A 19918-nucleotide genomic window follows, 5' to 3' on the forward strand; every position below is an offset into this window, starting at 1 on the left:
TAGCTGTGCTTTGAGATACAGTGTGGAGTCTGAGTCAAAATGATGCAGAGAGGTTATTTTAGGTGATAAAATTGCAGAAAGGAGTATTTTCTCCCTAAATAGCAAAGACGTTTCAAGAGAGAAGCGGCGTTTCTCTTCCACAGTTGGAGAGACATGCCAGGCAGCTCTGGCCACACTGACCTCAGAGCACTGGAAAGACATGTGCCAGCTCTTAGAGCAGCTGGGACAGGTAGCTCAGGTACACCGCTGTGTGAGCACAGCTGTTAGTCTGAGCTGGAACTGGCAGAGAGGGTAGTTTCTACTACATGTTTTAGTCTAGAGAGTTTTTAGAGAGTGGAAATGGGAACATAGTGATTGCTTCTTTCTATGGGTGACTTGGAGAGAGACCCATAGGCATCTGTAAAGGGCTCTGAGGGCCAGGAATCAGGGAGGTTGTTCCATGTACACTGTATCTGCAGACTTTTTGAGAAACACTAGGTTGGCAGCTGGTGTTCTCACAACCGACTTTTGTGTTGTGCTTTCAACCCAGCCATCAAACAGCTTACGGAAAAGGGCAGCAATTCTGGGGCTTGCTGTGCCTTAGAGGACATATCATGAGATCTGTTAGGCAGCATTTTCCTTAAGGATGAAGGGAACTACTTTTGCTACTCTTCTTGCCTTAAAACTAACCAGGAATACTGCAGCCAAGTTGGTCTTTACTGGAGTCTGAGACATGAGGTCTGGAGATATGAAGTGTTCCAGCTCGAGAGGCTCGTTCTGTGTCCTTGGACTGGCTGGATCTTGAGAGAGGGTTCAGTCAAGGCCTGTGCCTTGGTTTCTAAGAGGTTTGGGCAGGTGCCAGATTATGAATACATTTGTAATGATGCAAACCAAAGTACACTGTTTCAGAGGTGTTTGAGAGAGGTGCCCTGCACGGAAAAAACTGTACTTGACCTAAGCTACAGCCTTGCTCTGTCCCCACGTGCACGGGAAGCAAATCAGGAGAAGACAAACCAGCCATCTCTCCCCTGCATTGACTCAGAACCAGGGCAAGGAGCACAGGTCAGGCACCTAGGTCAGCTTGGGTTGCAATACAGGATGCAGAGCTGCTTTTGTGGCTGTAGAGCTCCAGGACCAGAGTGCTGGCATGGCAGTGCTCAACCAGGCTGCACAGACATCCCACCAGCGTCTGCCAGCTCAAGGATCTACCTGCACTCTGTCACACGCTCCAAGTTGCCATGTCAGTGATAAGCCTACCCCTGAGCTAGGTGAGGCTGGTTATCCCACTTAGCCTGACTGCCTAGATGAGTTTGAGTCCTGCAGGCTGTTTCCTGACTGCTACTGCAGTCAGAGCCCTCTTCAGTATGATCCTGGTTATTTCCAAGCCATGCACGCAAAGTGCCACCACCTAATAAGGAGCCAGACCAGCTCCCTGGCCATGTGTGGAGTTTCTTGGCCTCCTTTTCCACCCACTTCTCCACTGCTGTTCTTTGTCCCTCCTGCAAAGATGCCTAGCAGAAATCGAACCAGTCCTTTGCCCCATGTTCCTTACTGGGTTCTCGGGGACTGGACTGCATGGCCTGACTCTTGCCCTGGGTTTCACAGTGTCAAATTCTAAGGCAGCGACTTCTCATTTTTTCAGCTATTACTAAACAAAGAGGCATTAACTACTCCTTCATTCACCCTGAGGGAAAGTAGCTATTACTCCCAGCTCGGCCAAAATAATTACATTGCAACCCTCACTGATTTGTCACTAAACTCAACTTTTTGTCCTCTGGGGAGTGCGATCTGTGCCTCTTTCAGAGCAGGAACTTGTTTCTTGGATATTTCTTTTTCTCATATTGAATGTACAGCAAGAACTTTAGAAACTAATGTTTATCTCCGCATAATTATGCATAGGAAGTGCCAGTGCCTGTCATTAACTCTAGTGTTTGCCATGGAGTTTCTTACTGTGTTTTCTCTGGTTACTACTTATCTGCTTGGAAGGATATATGTACAGAGGTACTGGAGAAAATCCAGATTGATTTGTAATTGATGAATACCTGGTTCCAGAGGCTTATCTTCTGAAGGTCACCTTTGCCAGAGCTGCTCAGAGTCTCCTCTTAGTTCCTTCATCCAAAGGACAAGCGATGTGAAGAAATGTTATGCAGCCCTGCAGCTAACTGGTACCAGCTGATGTATGCATTTGCTGTCATTAATTCTGCCTTCTCATTTTCCACAGGCCTTGCCTTATGTGTGTCTCCTCATTGCAATGCTCTTCTTCATCTATGCCATTATTGGCATGCAGGTAAAATTTTACCTTTAATACTGACCGTAAGTAGCTTGCTTTTGTCCTGCTGGTTCTGGGTGCAAACGAGCTGCTGCCTCTGCAGCAGGATCAATACCTGCTTAAAGAAAAGGCAATACGTTCTTCTTGTCTGGTGCCAGGTGAACTAAAAGTGCAAAAAAAAGCTGCTTTTTCTATGCTTACTTCCAGGTGTTGTGTTGAACATGACCCCAGCACAGATAAATATGCCTGGCTGCACAAAGGGAGAGCGTGAGCAGGCAAACCAGCTACCGCGGGTTAGGAAGCTGCAGTGCAGCAGCCGTGTGCTTGGGTTTGGGCACACGTTCCTCCCTGTGGGCAGTCGGTGTGCGTTTCTGTGGGACAAGAACATGTGAAAGGGCTGGTACCAGAGAGCAGTTCACACACTGCACTTTTCTGAAAAGTAATGAGGTTTTCGTGGCCTATGCTGGAGCTGAAGTTAGGTCCTGTGGTGTTGGAAGGGACCTGCATGAAGTATATTAACCTATTTTTTCCCATTTGATCTTCTCAACACATTTTCATCTTTCTCTTCAGCACAGAAATTATTCTAGTTTTTCAGATCGGTTGAATCAGGACAAACTCTATTACTGCCTTTTCTTCCAACTGCACTTTATCTACCGTTACTGATGACTTCCACGGGGGTTCACACGAGGATGCACTTAGCGTGAGTTGCTTTTGTTTTCTGTCACAGGTATTTGGAAACATTGCACTAGATGATGAAACTTCCATTAATCGGCACAATAATTTCCGTACCTTCCTTCAAGCCTTGATGCTTCTGTTCAGGTAAGTTGAATACAAAATACCGTAAAACTTTCATGCAAATAATAAATAAGTCTTTGTGTTCGCATGTGCCAGTTTAACAGCTGAGACTGGGGTGCAGTCTCCCCTAAATAAGGCAATTGGGATAACACAGCCATTCCTGCTTCCTGCTCCTGGTCATTAAGGGTTTCCCTGGCACATCTCAGAACATGATAGAGCTGATTCAGTGCACAGGCATTTCTGTGAAGTGAAACCCAATGCTGTGCCACTCTGCATAAACTGAGGTAGTTCTTTAATGAAAGACAGACCCCCCTGGTTCCTGATAGGAGAACTTTTTTCACGTAACAGCAATTTCATCTCATTCACCAGGCCAGGCCTGATCATCAAGGGGAACCCATAAAATAACTTCAGTGGCAGGTTGGTGAATTCAGATTCACAGCAACCAGACACCCCAAATCATGGCCTCAACTCTGATCGTCCTCAGAAGCTAGTGGTTTCAGAGCCTTTGTCCCCTCCCTTCTGCAGGTGCCAGCCACTCTCAAGTTGATGAGAGTATTTAAGCCTAGATGTGGTGTGGCTGGAGGTCCTGCCTTCACCTGCTTGTTCCTGCTTCCCCCATGACAAAACTGGTGGGATCAGCATAGCAAACCAGATCGTGGAATGGATCTGGGTTGAAAATAAGCCTTCTAGAAACAAGCTGCAGGTGGGATTTCCAGCTGACTCAGTTGTTAGATCAGCTGGCTGTGCTGAAGGGTGAGTGGTCTGCAGGGAGGGTGCAGGACCCAGCAGCCCAGAGCAGCAGTGGGATCCCCAGTGGTCAGCACCGCCACCTCACACGTGGCCGCAGGTAGTATTAACAGCCTGTGTTTAAGCTGAATTTGTTGCTTCTGTTTGAAACCCATGTTAGGGCTTGTGGGCTGGAAAATATTCTCTCTCCCCAGCTATATCAGCTGGTCAAATAAAAAGCTATTACCTCTGCAAACCTTTCCTGTTAAAATGGTATGGAAACACTATTCTTTTAGAGATCTTTAATACCAAGTTTGGCAAAGATCCATATGGGTGACATAGGTAGAGCTGGTCCTGCTTGGGATAGGGATGGGGATTTATATGCTCTGCTGAGGTCTTTTAAAGCCCTGCTTCTCACGAGCTCTGATGAGAGTCCTGCTGACAGTGTGCTCACTGATTAATGTCCTTCTAGTCTTGAAGCTTACATATTTTTTAAAGTGAGAATTCCTTTAATTGGCTATTTTTGCATTACCAGCAAGTTAACACTTCATACATCGACACCACCTCTGCTTCAGAATGAAACCATTTCCATCTGGGTTCATTTTGTCTGGAAACAAAGCATTTTTAAATGGAAAAAAAAAAAAGATAGATTTTTTCGGTGGAATATACCTAGTTTGAGAGCTGGTGTGCAGCAGTTTTAGCAGAATGAAGTACAGACCCTTTTCCAAATTGGGGCACTTTGGGGAAGATTTCACTTATCTCATTGTGTGCTCTGGGGTGTGGACACACAACAGTTAATAATCGCTGTTGCCTCCCCGAGTGTCTGACAGCCACATTGCGGCTCTGTTCAGTGAGTGAAACTTTATGCGGATTATGCGATGCTTGTAACTGGATAGCTTGCTTGGGATTTGGTTCGCATAGTTTCTGTGAAGCCAGCTGGAAACCAAATTAGCCCTCTCAAGCTCAGAATAATCAGTTGAATCTAAACTCCGAAATTTAATAAAACCAGATAATTATTCAGGCTTGTGTCCGGACCTCTTGGTCTCCTTCCAGACTGGCTCCAGCCCTCACTTGCGGCCGCGCGGGGACGTGAGGCAGCAGAGTCGGCAGCACCATGAGGACGGGGGGGTTTCTACACTGTCATAGGAGTGTGGCCAAGACCCGAATGCCAGCGAGGGGGAGTCTGCCATATAACTTTGAGTGGCCTGGAAGCTATTTCCGTTTACATAGCCCACTAAGTCATCTCAAAGACCAGGAGGAAGGCTTACAAGCAGGCTCTGTGTAGGAGTTTTTGACTGCCCATGCTGTCTATTCTGGGGATAAATAAGGGACGTCTGTCCCCAAGGCTCAGCCCAGGGTCTTTCACCAAGACTGCTCTTTGCTGGGATTTGTAGTGTTTGGATGTGGGGTGACATCGTGGATGTCAATTTTTTTCCCTGAGCCAGTGTCTCAATATCAGAACGAATAGCATCGTACCCGGTTTGTACGGCTGTAATCAGCCCCACGCCGGCATGGAGTTGTTCATGGCGCTTTCTTCTTCTCAAAGAAAGGCCCCGAAAGCAGCTATGAACGTGGTGCGGAAATTACTGGGAGAGGGGGGAGAGAGGTTTGCAGCCAGCGCCCAGATGGAAATACTGGGTGCTTCAAAAGGAAAAGTTAAAAACTATGTTTGCCTACCTGTGCACCTTGTGATTGACATCTTTAAATCAACCTGGTTTTACTCTCCTGAAAAGCAATCAAGCTTAGCCTATCAGAGCCTGTTTGGTTGCTTTTACCTCCCTGTAATACAGGGAAACACTCTTTCTCCTTTCTTTCTTGCCTCAGCAGGCTGGTGAAAGCAATTCAGGGTCTTTGTGTAAATATAGACTTTCCTCCTGGAAACAGCCTTCCCCCCAGTTAATTTGGTCAAAGGGCAGTGATAGCGAGTGGTGGATGCCCACGCTTTCTGCAGGATGAGGCGCTCGTGGGATGCTGCCACACGGTCCCCGAGCCGGGGCTGGCGTGTGGCCCCGCCGCCGAGCACGGCCTTGGGGTCGGGTCCCCACACCAAGCCGGCCGGGGCCGTTCCCCAGCTTTGCACCGCGCTGAGAAACGCCGCGGTCTGCACCCAGCCTCTCCCCAGGCAGCCGTGGCGCGTGCTGCGGGAAGGCTCACCCTCCTCTGCCCTCGTCCCGGCAGGAGCGCCACCGGCGAAGCCTGGCACGAGATCATGCTGTCGTGTCTGAGCAACCAGGCCTGCGACCCGCTCTCCGGCCTCACCAAAAAGGAATGTGGAAGCGATTTTGCCTATTTCTACTTTGTGTCGTTCATCTTCCTGTGCTCCTTTCTGGTAAGTCGGTCGCGACGGCTCGGCGTTGCCCTGCAGCGTGGGCTTCTGGGCTGGTCCAGCCGCGCTCCCCACCCTCCTCCTCCCTTAGCTCAGCGCCTCTCCCTCCTCCCCATCCCCTTGTTCCCTCTTCCTCTCTAATTATGATTTATACAACATTACACAACAGCTCTGCTAAAAACCATTTATCATCCTGGAGATAAAATCCCTTTAATCCCCAAGGAGATAATTTAGTCATTAGTTTAAAGGGAAGGGTTTTATCTTCCTTCCCATGGGGGGTCTAATATTCGGAATTAAGCATTAATCTGTTTTGTCTTGATTTGTAACACCGTCCTTTGAAGAAGGGAATCGGGGGAGGATAGGGTGAGAATGGCCAGAGCGTTGTTGGCTCTGAAGGGCTTTTAGAAGACAGCTAGGGAGCGTCACACTTATTTCATGGCTTGATTTTGTTTTGCGGTGCTTTCCAAATAAATGAAATGATCATTTTCTTCTGCTTTGGCGTCAGGGAAACCTTTAGACATGAAAGCACAGAGCTGCTGTCCTTGATTCATGCCAGTGGCCATCATGCAGCACTGGGTCTAATCTTTTAATATGTGACAGCGTTTTTCTAATCACTTGCATGCATAAAAAGCTCTCTGCTCGGGATCTCTTTTCTGTGCCACCAGGATGGCAGGATGGAGAACCAGGGAAAGGGATTCAATTAAACTTCAAGAGATAAAAATCACAGCTCCGAAATGCACCAAAAGGGAACATATCATGCCTACATTCAGTTCCATGCATTTGCTTTAAAATATAAGATTTGATGCTCTGTATAGCCAATCCTTGCTGTCATTAGGAACCTTTAAACAGAAAAAAGAGGCTTGTGTGGCAGTTTGATATTGTCTGTAGATTAAAAAAAAAAAAAAAAATTTCTATGGCCACTAGGGAGATCATTTGTGCAACTGTTGTTCCCCCTCTGACATCCTGTGGATTATTTCCTCTGCATCTATTAAAAAGCAAGAAGCCCTGAAAGCTCATGTAAAGTTACTGCTCCATTTACTGATTCCTTCAGTGCTCTGCACTTAAAGCCAAAATCTTTCCTTGTTTAAATCCTTAACCTAACATCAGACATTCACTTTGCTATTTTCAAGTGCATGGCTGTTCCTACAGCTTTCTCTTTAAAAAACAAGCAGAACCCTCCAAACTCACCCCCCCGGCTCATGTCAGCTGTCGCACTTGAGATGTAGTAGCAGAATCGGAGGCTGCAGCACATCTGTGTAAAATACAGCTTTGCGTGAGCTTCGCCTCTGAGTCAGCGCTCCCGGAAAACCTAGTGAAACCGCACCCTGCCTTTGCTGGCAGAGAGAGGGGAGAGCCCCTGCGAAGAGCAAAGGGAGGGAGGCCGGGCTCCAAAAATAGGCAGTGGAAAGCCAAGCAGCTGGACTGCTACAGGACAGGGCTGTAACTCGTTTCTTAAAACGCATTCAGCACTTCATTGCAATAAAACATGTGGTTCCCCACAAGCGATTAAATCGTTACAGAGCCACAGCCTTGCCAGGAGGAGCAGTTTTTACGGTTTGTGAGATGTTCTTACACCATAGATTTGTGGAAAAGTGTGTAACATATCTGATCATATGTGTTGTTTCTGGCGCTTTGTGGATGTCCAGCCTGACATCATTTTCCTCCTGTAATTCACACTGCTGAAAAATATAAATTGAAATTAAAACATACAGAAATGCTTTTACAGAAGCAAGGGATAACTGTACAGAGTCATGACTGGAACTGGGAGCAACGTAAAGGGGCTTTGGATCAAGGGCCAAATTCACGAAAGTCTTGCCAGCTCTCAGTGCTCTGGGAATACCAGGTTATGTGCGGGCTAGCAGCAACATTGCTCATGGGAAGACACAAAGGCTGTACCAGTCATTAGTGCATTAGCATATTCATAAATACCCTTTGTGCCTTTAACATGACTGAAAAGGCATGTGCCCAGCCCAGGGCAAGGGAGCCGAGCTGGCTCTGGATGGGCTAGCTTGGGTCCCGGCAGGGCAACGCCGAGCTCGGGCGCTCTCCACCTCCCAGGCTGGCCCACACGCGCGAGCGCTGCTGCCGCGCTGACAGTGCTTCCAGTCCCCGAGGAGCTGATTCAGAGCTGGTTTGGCCACTGCTGTCTGTACTGCACAGCGCGGTGGAAACAGGCCCCCAAGGGCTTGTCCAGATTGTGTTACATGGAGACCCCATCAGCATCCAGGAACTGGGTGGCACAAAGTGCTAGCTTCATTCCCAAAATGCAGCAGAGCTGTTTGGTGTAGCAATGCATTTGAGCTGACAAGCCCTTACGCTCAGCAGCAGGAGTGAATTCACGCATGTTGCTGCAGAGGTGGAAGTCTTGCAACCTAGCAAAGAGCTAGCAGGGTTAATGTGCTCTCAGTTCTGCATCAAATAGCATGGACCGGAGAAGACATACCCCTAGATGGTTTCCAAAATCCCAGGGCCCTAGTGCAAGATGATACATTAGAGAGCTGGGTTCTGTTCTCTGCTTTCCATTAAATCAAGACAGTTAGATTTCTTTGCATTGTTCTTGCTCTGTTACAGTCTAAAGGTGAGTTCTAGGAAATGGATGGACTAGAGGTCTGAGAAGTTCCTGATTAGCATTTGGTTGTGTATGAATATGGAGATCCATTATGGACTATGTTTGTCTACATTGGTGAATTGATTGTCACAGCAAAAGCCCATCCACTGCATGTCCAGCAATGAAAATCCCCTTCCACCCTCCAAATCACCCAGGAATACTGAACAGACTGTAAATTCTTCTAAACTGCATAAACTCAAAACTCAGCTGTCTGATTTTCTTTTAATGACTGGCAGATGCTGATCAGCTGGAGACATCTACATTCAGTTTAATTTTGCTCATCCCAGCGAGAGCGCTCACAAGCTGCTTCACTGCAGTCCTCATCTTTACTCTGTATGGTGCAGAGAAGCAACACTCACAACAGCGTATCAACCTCCCTGTAGAAGAAAAAAAAGAACGTAGAAAGCTGTCTTGTGCTAGTCAGGTCTCTATCCAGCACAGGAGCAGCAATTCCCACCCGCCCTCTTGCTCTTCCATTCTACTGGCTGCACCTTGATCTTTTCCCATTGAAAACCTTGAACATCTTCCGTTGGCTGTAACAAGAGGAGAATCTTTATACACCAAAAGCATTTACCAGGCTCTGTGTTAGACGGTAGCTATTAGGGAGAATGCTCTTTTGTGTGCTCTGTCCCTTGTCTTTCTGGGTATCTTTGAAGGCCTGAATTGCTATGAGTCTAACATAGGAGATTTGGTTTGAAGAATGGTTTTTCTCCTAGCCCTTCTGTCTTGATTTGAAACCTCTGGAAGTGTTCTCAGGAGAGCCACATAGTCCAGTTGGTGAGGCAGCCTGTGTACCAGTCTGTGCTGGTATCGTGTGAAGAAGAGATGTTTGGCTGTGTTCATGGTGAGTGAGATGTGCTGTATCAGTCAGGCTCTGCGAAGGTCATGTTTTAGAGCTACACCCACGATAGCAACGTTACCGAACTGCATGTGGACAAGAGCCTTGGCCAACCTGCCACACGCTGCAGAGTGGGAATCAGCTTGCAGAGGGCAGGGGAGTAGGAGATGACAACAGGGTCTCCAGGAATCCACAGCTCTGGTGGGACAGCAAAGGCTGTGGCGTGCCCCAGGTGTGTTCAGCTGATGTGGCCCCAGAGCTGAAGTCACTCTTGATCTGCTCATGAGGCACGGGTCGGCTGCCCCTCCTTGGTAGCGATTCGTTCCCCAGGGTGCAACCATTTCTCGGTCTCTTTGTGGAGACTGTCAGAAGCACCCCGTGTTACTGCCATGGGTGGCAATAGCCGTCAGAAAAAGCTGCCCATCAGCATATCATCACAGTATTTTTTTCACAACATACTGCTAAACTATGAGTTTTCAGAGGTTCTCTGCTCAGGATCCTGAAACCAGCCAGTCCTACTGTCCTTTGCAATGGCTTCATGTGCCTCAAACTTTCTGGCCTGAGACCACGGTTGTTTTCAGGTGGGGCTGGGGGCTAATATATCTGGTAAGTATGTAGGAAGACTTTCTGGTCTCTCTTGCTTCCCCATCTGCCTGCTGCCCTTTGCTCTTGCAGTGATTTTAAAAGGGCCACACAGAGGACAGGGCTGGGAGTATCTCATGTGGCAGCACTACTCTCCTGTGAGCAGAGCAGCTATGGTAGGTTGCAAAGGAAGATTTAGACAGTTCTGCTGGTCCAAAAACTCGGCAATGACCACAGTGTTGAAACCATGCGTCCTGCTAATTGAAACATGCCTTCTCAACTTCCAGCTTTTTTTCTTTTCTCCCTAACTCTATTATTGCTTCCTCTCTGCAGATGTTAAACCTATTTGTGGCTGTGATTATGGACAACTTTGAATACCTGACAAGAGACTCCTCCATCCTTGGCCCACACCATTTGGATGAGTTTGTTCGTGTCTGGGCTGAATATGACCCAGCTGCCTGGTATGTATGCTGATATACTTGTATGTGGAGTAATGGATATATATTGTATGTAGATATAATACTTAAGAGCAGACTGTTTTTGTATATAATGTGAGTACAGCTCCAGAAGGAAAAGAATGCCAAAGCTTGAAATAACTTTGGAGGGAAATGCTCCAAATTCAGTTCACAGTGCACTGGAGTTTAATTAACCTGATGTCATAACAAGGGAATTTCCTTTAAATAGACATGAGAACCAACAAATCAATAAAGAAAAACACAATCCCCCTCCCTGCCCACGCACACACTGCCGAAAAAGAATAAGGTAAATTCAAATGCTCTTGGCTGAACGGTCAAGTAGAAAAGATGTTTAGGATTTCTGAAAGCAGCTTTGAATTACTTTTGTTTCTTCATCCCACTTCAAAGATAAAAATACGCTGAATCTCTTGCCACTGGCAGCAGTTCAGATAACTTGGAGGCTAAGCCTCACTACACTCACTTAAGCAGCATCTCTCTCCTAGCTGAGAACCACTTTAATAGTTGTACAAGTCCTGTGCAGACACCTGAGACCACACAAAAAACCCCTGAAGTTTTCAAGGTGCTCTGTCTCCCTTAAATGGAGACAATCTACCCCACTGCTTTGCATCTGTGCGTGAAGTGCTGCAGGCTCAGAGTTCCTCATTTGCTCTCGCCTACCTGCAAGGCAGCAGGGAGTCACATAATGTTTTTCGAAGTAATGGTGGTCTGCTGAAATATGTGATTTTAAAGAGACATTTCTCGCCAAATGCTATGTTTTGATCTCAGAAGCTTCCTTCTAGTGGCATCAACTTGTAGATGAGAATTTTGTGCTTCTAAATAATATTTTACCTTTTGGGCTTGCAGTTGAATCCTGAGATGTGTGAAATAATGAATAATAAGAAAAGCCAATAAGCCTAACTTTTGTAAACATTTCAGTTCTCAGTGATCCTGCGATAAAATGTTCTTGACATATGAGCATGTTAAAAGAGGGAATGCTTTTCTCACAGCCAGTGAGGTGTTTGGTTTTATTGTTTTGTCTTTGTTTTTCTTGTTCAAAGACAATAGCAGGGAAAGCTGCACACATGGACTTAAGTACCACAGCAGCAGCAGCATGGTGTTGTGTTGTGGCAGACCCAAGAACTACTGTGTGGAAGCATTTTAGGGGATAAAAGGATCAAGGAAATCTCGAATCACTCTGACTAGTGGTGCTTGGTCACTTCTAGAGCAAGACTGACTTTAAGATACTGCTTTTCTCCCTCATCAGAGAAAATCACTGCACAATGGTCCTGGTGACCGTGTTGTTTCCATTTCTAGAAGCTCTGAGATCCAAGTCACAGTAATTTCCTTGGTATTCAACAGCTTGGGAAATAGCCTGTTGGGAGACCTTTTTCTCAAAGCCCCTACTAATTTTGTATCTATCTTCCTCCCCACAAGTTACTCTGCAATGAATCCACTCCATATCAGTAATGAAGCTGCCTCCAGCTCCTCCAGTCTTTCCACTCTTTTTTGTTTCCCTTCAGTAGAGATAGATGTGGGAAGTGTATGTATCAACAGGATCTGAAACTCCCTGCTAGGATGCAATTAAACTACTTTAAAATCTCACTTAAATTGATTTAGACTAATGTAGTAACTTTATATGTAAAACTATTCCAAAACGACTGCATGTCTCTGAACTTCGTGTGGTTTAAACTAGTTCAATGCCATCTATACTAGGAGCGTGCACATACACTGCGCATATTCTAGGAGTTTGTAATCTCTAAGCAGATTTTATTACAATGTATTCTGCAATGCAGACAAGTCCTTTGTGGGCATCTGGCATGCAGTAATAGCTATTTCTCTTTTTCAAATCCAGTCCTATCTCTTACCGCTAGAAAATCTCAATGAAACTGAAAACTTGGGAATGCCCCTTCTCTCCTTAAGAATTAATCTTGGCTCTGATTAGCATCAGTGGGAGAAGTTATATGCCTGAAAGGGGAAAAATAAGTATCAATGTACTTTTTAAAATGTTTATAAGTTCAGGTACTTTCCACCTTCCAAGAGGCAGAAGCAGAAAGTTTACAGCAAGATTTGCTCGCTCTGTTAACTCTGGACACAGAGGCTGCACTTTGTGAGGTGCTTAGGGGAAGATCCTTCTCACTTTCAGAGCTGTTAATACAGAATGTGCTGCAGATTAAGATCCTAATTCTGTTTTTTTCTAACCATGTTCCTTTTCTGCCCCGGTGTAAAGCTATTGATGTTGGCAGAGTGCCTGGGTGCAGAAGTGCAAATCAAAGGATAGCCAAGAGTATGATATACTCGAGGCTTAATCCTAAAACCATGTGCATGTTCTGGATTTTCCGTGTGTGAATAGTTCCGCTGAAACCATTCATGTTTTCCTGAGTGGGACTAACATTTCCACAATTTAAAAGCAATCTGAAATCCATTTACAGCTGAAGGCTAGAACAGATCATTTGGTCTGAACTCATGTGATCCGGACATTTTATTTCCTATAGTTACCCATGAACAGAGCTTAATCACTTGTCTTCAGGTACAGCTCCCAGCAGTGCACCCAGTTTCAATCCGAAGACACAGGGCTTTAGAGAATCCCCTTTTTATTCAGTTGTTTGTTCCAGCAGTTGGTCAAACGCCCAGAAAGTGTCCATCAAAATTTTTGTTCTCCAAAGTCAGTTGTCTCATTTCAGCTTTGTTTTGTAAACCCAGCATATACATGTATAGGGGAATGATAAACAATCACTGCAGTGTAGTTTACATAAAAAGGGATTCCCAGGCAGTTTTATGTTATGCTTAGATGCAGGTTAACAGATTCCTGCTTCCACCTTTCACTAATTCAGGCCCTTGCTCAAGCTCGCTTGTTTGGTTGTCCCGTGTAAAAGGAAATGGCAACGTTTGTTCACCTTCACAAAACCCTCAGGGGAAAAAAAGATGCTGCAAAAGTAAAAAGTACAAATGTTGTTATACTGTCGCTACGGAAATAGTGTTTTAAACATGTGCTCAATATATGTGTGTTTACATACCTATTTTCAGTGACACCCTTCTTTTTGTTACAACATCCAACTTTCTGTAAAATTTTCTGGAGAAAAATATTCAAACAGAAGTAAAAAACCCCAACAACTAGCAACTGTTACTGTTGTAAATATGTATCACGCTCAGTAGGGGTAAGTATGGTTAAATCATTGGGTTTAGAGATGGCATCAGACATTGCAGAAGGACAGAGAGAGTGAGAGAACTCTGCTGCAGACCCATTTGGTCCAGGACGCTGCAATAACCAGCAACTGGGTAAAGCAGCACCAAAATAAGGCAGCCTTGCTTTCATCCTCATGTGTTTTTATTCTCTTTAAGGAGTGATAACACTGAATTTATGGATGAATTGTGAAAGGAAAGAAAATTGGATTTATACGTACTTTTATTTGCTCAAGCTCTATAAAGAAAGTGAGCATTATCTCTTTCACCTCCACCTCAAAACACACATCTTAGAAATACTGGAAATGTTAGTCTTGCCTTCCCATTTTCATTACTCATTCCTACATGACTAGCGTGGAGTACTGATAGTGCGTTCAGGAGAAGGTGCGGGGCCACCCAAAGGAGGGCTTTTTCTGTGACCATCTGAGCTAACAGGATGCTGGTAAAAATAAACAAAACTCAAATAAATTTAAATGACCAGAGAAAGAAGCCCTTTTGTTGCTAGTTAAAATTTGCTGCTATAACCTTTGGATGTAGCAAATCTGCCAGTTCTCAGACTCCATGGAGTCTCAGAGCACCCAAGGAACTGGTTATAGATATTCTCTGCGGACTGATTTTACAAAACCGTAAATTTCTGGACTCAAAGTAATAATATAAATACTTTTCGTAACTATGATTTGGGCTTGCAGTGAAGACCTGCGGAGTTTCATTTTATCTGTTTCTAAATTAATATTTTTGAGTTGATTTCAAAGGTTTTGAATAGACCTTGAATTTTTATGTCTAAAAAGCAGTACTATTGCAGGAGACATTCCAACACATCCCAGGCTTTTTTTCATAATGTACCAAAATAAGCAAAGTGAAGCCAAATCATCTCATTTTCCGTTGCAGGTCATTTTGAAGTTCAGTCCAGCTCTTGCTGTACATGATTTGGTTACTTACAACAGATTAAGGAATTTAATCCTACTGTTAAATTAGCTGAAAATATTGTTGCGAGTTAGTGAGATTGACCATAAAGCTACCTCGAGGAGTCTGATTTCAGCTAGTGGTAATGAAGGCTCAATTTGCTTGGTGCTGATGGGCCTGAGAAGACTTGCAAGATGGCCCTTTCTGGCCTTCCAGCGAACTGCTTATTGTGTCGGCAGCAGAATATGGCCAGGCTGGGGTTACTTAGGTAGTAACAGTGGAAAGTGGAGGTTCCCAAGCTCTTTGAACTAGATAGTTCGAGTTCCAGTGATAACCCAGTAAATACTCAGGCTATTTGTGTGCCGTGAGCTCTGGTTTCACCGGGCCATTGCAGCCCCTGGGTAATGAGTAGGGGCTGTCATGTACATGTATGGTCAGGCACAGAGAAATAAAATTTGAGTGACAAAGGTAACTAAATGCAATGATTGGAAAAGCTTCCATATGACACTGAAGCTTTTCGCAGAAGAAAATCTCAGGATGTAGCTTTTGTTGAGCAGCTGGAAGTTCTCTCTCTCTCTCGGTCTGTGGTAAAGTGCTTTCTTTGCAAACCCAGTTTTTATCGGACTAACCTTGTTTTCCAGTGTGTTTTGCCCTTCCAACCTCTCCTGTTTGCCTGTGGGAGGCTGATGCCTCTCTGTTTATGCTGTCGTAACATCTGATGCTTTCTTTCCAGTTGCCGGATTCATTATAAGGATATGTACAATTTGTTACGTGTTATTGCTCCACCCCTGGGCTTAGGAAGGAAGTGCCCTCATAGGGTGGCATACAAGGTTTGGAACTTCAGAGACTCCCTCCAGCATTTTCAGTTGTGTTTTTGTTTCTTTTTACCCCAAATACAAATGGTACAGAAAAGAAACTGTAATGAAACTAACCCCTTGTGTGAGAAGGAATGATTGACTGACTGGCTCCTTTCTCCTCAATGCATCTCTTCCCCGTCTACGCCCACACCCCAGCTGGCTGGAGACAGGCAGCTTTATGAGACAGTGAACTCCAGAGCTTCCATCTTGTGTGGTCTAGGTGGGAAGTGTTGGGCAAAAGCAGCCCAGGATCTGAATACTTTCTTTCTATATATGCGCACCGGAGAGAAATGTCATCTGAAGATTTCTAGGGAGTCTTAAGTCCATTTATTTTTAGCTTCATACCACTGCCCCTCCAGTTTAATGACTGACATGTGAATCCTTCTCTTTCCCAAGCTGAAAAGACATTTTATCTGGAGACCAGTTAAGTGCACAGCAGAGTGGGATGCTCATCTAGGCTAGCAAGAGGTGAAGGGATGAGATCTCTGTCTACCACAGTGCAACAGCAATAGCCCGTAGATTGCCTTGGGAACAACACTTAACCTCTCTGAGATTATAAGATGTGATATGCATAGAGTAAAACCTTCTGCCTCATGGACCAGAAAAGCTATACTATTTTAGAGAGCAGAAGTGGTGAATTAAGGACAGATCTTGCAAAGAAATGAGTGCAGGCAGGCTAGTGCCTCTCAGCAGAGTGCTCAGGACATGAGTGAGGTCCCTGGTACAGGCAGGGATTTTCCTGCTGTTGTTGCATGGAACACATAAGGAGAAGATGAAGGAGGGAGTAGTGGAAATACCCAGAGTGGACAGCTACCATGGCTCTTCCCATTTGCTCAAATGCTGGTGTTTTCCACATCTGACTGGGGGCTGAGAGTTAACGTGCACTGCAAAGAAGGCAGCTTCCAGGGGCACCACATGCCAGTGAGCCCCTGACCTCTGGGAGGGGGTTGGATGCAGAAGAAAGGAGCCTGGATTATGCCACTGACTGTAATTACAACTTCTGTCTCATCAGCCTTTAACTTAGCTTTGGGCTGTAAAATCCGGGTGGTATTTTAACCAAGTTAGTTATTAATGATGGGAATAGATGTTTTTGGCTTGGTTAGTTCTCTCTCCCATTCTCTCCTGCATCAATGCTTTGCATAGGAATTCAGGTCCATGGCAGGAGAGCAGGCTGGTGGTCAGGTGCCTGGTTGTGTAGCTGTGCTGCTGCGAGAACAGTGCTTCATCTAAGCGCCTTAGGTCCTGGTTTCCTCTTGGTACAGTGGAGATGATAATACTTTCCTCCTTTTCCAGGGAATTAACATTAATTAAAAATGTTCTGTAATATACTTTGGTCTCCTCAGATGAAAGGCAACACAGAGTTACACAATATAACAAGCAGGCAGCCAGCTGGGAAAACAAAATGAGATTGCCACGATTGTGGTCACAGTTTCAGTAGAGCTAGAAAAAGATTAACTAGGAGAATTTCTTGCTTTTTCTGCCTCCCTTGCTTTTCAGGGCAGGATTTCAGTTGTCCCCAACATGCACTGAAGGTAGATAGCATCAGTAATGGCAGAAGGTCTGAAGGCCTGTTCTCAAATCTGCATAATTCCTGGTTCCCTCTTACGCTCAGGGCAGCCAGCTGGCCTTGGTGGTGGAGACGAGTGGTAGGTACAGCTTGAAGAAAGTGTGGCCCCATCAAATGTAAGGGAAAAACAAATCCCCTTTCCACCACCTTCCTGCAGATTGAGCACTGGGCTCTGGTTTTGTCAAACTTGAGTTTAGGCTAACAGAGGAACTGGTGCTGGCTGAGGTTTGCAGAGCTGCACGTTTGGCTTGGAGTCAGAGCAGTCATAGTCTGTCCTCATGAGAAAACAAAAAAAATTTTTTTTTTTACTTCTCTTTTAGCCTGTAGGCTGAACTGAAAACTAAGCTCTTTATTCACTAAAGGAAAACTGCAGTATTTTCTCTCTCTGTCCCATAACTCTGCCTACCAGCTCTCCCTGGCATGGTGAATATGACCTTTTCCGATTGCCTGGTTTGGGGTGGGAGGAAAGCCCCCTCCACCCCCACGAAGAGCCAGCCAGCCAAGCCCCCAGCGTGCCCACACACCTTCCCCTCCCCGGCCGGAGCCACCAATCATTCCTGACCGCCCCCGCAGGGGTTCGCGTGTCGAGGGTGAACCGCGGGCTCGGGATTTCTCTGCAGTGAGGAGGAGACGTTGTGAGCTGAAACACAGGAATGGAAGTGGAGAAACCTTGCGATTTAGCCACCTTTTTATTTTGTTTTTGTTTTCCTGAGAAATCTGATTAACTGGATATGTTTTCTTGTCTGCTTTCCCTTCTCTCTCCTCCTTTTTCATTTGCTCTGTTGTGTTGCCCTTTTCCCTTCTCCCCTCTTCCCTTTTTTTTTCTTTTTTTTTTTTTTCTGGTCTGGTTTGATCTCTGTGTCCTCCTGCTTTTGCCTCTCTCCCTTTGACTCCAAGCGGGCGCATCAGTTACACTGACATGTATGAGATGCTGAGACACATGTCCCCACCTCTAGGCCTTGGAAAGAAATGCCCTGCTCGCGTTGCCTATAAGGTAGACCAACTCCCCTAGAAGCTCCTGCCAAACCACCCGCTTTTTGTGCCGTGGCTGAAACGGGTGCCGTTTTCCTGTGACATTAGTGTTGTTCTCCTGGATTCTTTCTGGTGCTTTATCTGCTTTCTAAGCAGACTGGATTTTGAATCTTCTGCTTTTTGTAACCTTTTTTTTTTTGGTCTTTGAAACTATGGCACATTCGTTTGTCTTTCTAGCTGTCTCCACTATCTCTATCGATGTTTCTCTCTCTATCATTCTGCTTCCACTTAGTCTACTTTGGGGAGGGAGGGTGCTAATGTGCAGATTACCCTGCCAATACAGCCCTCATTTATCTTTGTACAGCTCTTTGACTATCCACTCTTGCTAGCCCTTCAGTAGTAGATTGGTTTGTTTTTCCCTTTTAATTAGTTCAGAGTAATTAGAGTAGGCAGTATTGTAGGAGTTAGCAAGCTATTAAACAGAGGCAACACCAGAAGGGCTGCTTAAATGCACTTGTTAAAGAAATTATTTTAACTCCAACTGTTTAAGATGGTAAGATGAAGAAATTACTCAAACTGTTTATTCTGAAAAAACTTTTTAATTGAACTAGGAACGCATTATACCCAAAAGTCTGTTAGCGGCTGCATTTCAGACGCTGCCTTGGTGAACGCAGTAGAAACTCAGGCAGGCGCAAAATCAAAATTACAGAGTAGGCCAGATCCCTGCCGGTAAAAGCCATGCTGTTCTCTAAACAACTTGCATGATACTTGGAAATTTGCATTTTGCAGGGGCGATTCGTTGGAAGCTTTTAACGCTGAACCTCATGCTTTTAGAGGGAGAGGTTTGTTACAGGCATTTAGCGCTGGTGTGAGTCAGCATCAAGCTGAACCAAACTCAAAGTTGTGTTTTGCTGTTCACCTCATTGCAGCCACCACCAGGTCTAGTTACTGTACCCCAAGCTGTGCTTGGTGCAGTGCGTTGCAGTGGAGCCAGATCAAAAACACCCACCTGTGGTGCTAATCTTTTACTGAAAGCAGGGTTTTGCCATGAGATTTAAACTAAGTCTAAGCGTGAGCCTGCCAGCCTGTGCTTGGGGCACACAGCAGCAGCAAGAGGTTCAGATAGGACTTCCTGCAAGAGCCTCCGTTAGTGTATGAGGATTTAAAATAAAAAGAAAATTAAACATAACCTTAAAGTTAGCCAGTTAGATGTCTTTTCTCTGCTCCCTTTGGTGTGTTTTTGGCCACCACAGCAGCTGCTCTAAGAGAGCATCTCTATTATGAACTCTTCACACCCACCATATTGCAAACAGCCTTGTGAAACCTGGCTGCTTCAAAATGGTAATCTTGAAACTCCCGTATCTTAGCCATTAAAGATAGATGGATAAATAGACATACATTTATGTAGAGGTACAATTATGCGCAGAAGCCCAGTGCTTTAAAAGAAATCAGGGGCTCCATTTAGGACCTCTAAGTTTCCATTGACTTAAAATGGATCTGTGTTGCTGCTGAAAGCCAGGCAGTAGAAGTTTGCCACTGGGCAAGCAGATCTGTGTCTGAGGTCACGCGTTCATACCAGAAGCATTAAATCATCACACTTTTTTCCCCAAATGTGTGAAAATTGACATTTTAAGCAAGCCCTTTGGCTGGTTTTCAGAGTGTGGCATCCCTGTGCCTCTGTTTGATTGTTTTCAGCTGTTGCAGGCAGACTCTCCCAGGGCAGAGGCATTACAGATATGCCTTCCCAAGGCTGTACTTGCTAAGTCTTCTCCCCGTGGATTAGCTGATACCTAGTTTAGTATGTCTGTCTTAAAAGAAAGAATACGTGGAACTTAGGTACCTGTAAGGGGGTTGTTTTTAA

The 19918-nt window shown here is 45.3% G+C and overlaps 1 protein-coding gene across 5 annotated transcripts in view; it reads left to right on the forward strand.

Moving 5' to 3' along the window:
- The window catches only part of CACNA1B (calcium voltage-gated channel subunit alpha1 B), a 320424-nt gene that overhangs the window by 271073 nt on the left and 29433 nt on the right, over positions 1-19918 (forward strand). For all 5 annotated transcript variants that reach the window (XM_064523641.1, XM_064523637.1, XM_064523638.1 and 2 more), the window contains 5 exons: positions 2201-2266; positions 2976-3067; positions 5948-6098; positions 10457-10584; positions 17983-18079. In XM_064523641.1, coding sequence (XP_064379711.1) covers positions 2201-2266; positions 2976-3067; positions 5948-6098; positions 10457-10584; positions 17983-18079 — 534 coding nt within the window. The remainder of the gene's footprint in view (positions 1-2200; positions 2267-2975; positions 3068-5947; positions 6099-10456; positions 10585-17982; positions 18080-19918) is intronic.

Source organism: Dromaius novaehollandiae, chromosome 20 (assembly GCF_036370855.1).
Source record: "Dromaius novaehollandiae isolate bDroNov1 chromosome 20, bDroNov1.hap1, whole genome shotgun sequence".
Lineage (NCBI taxonomy): Eukaryota > Metazoa > Chordata > Aves > Casuariiformes > Dromaiidae > Dromaius > Dromaius novaehollandiae.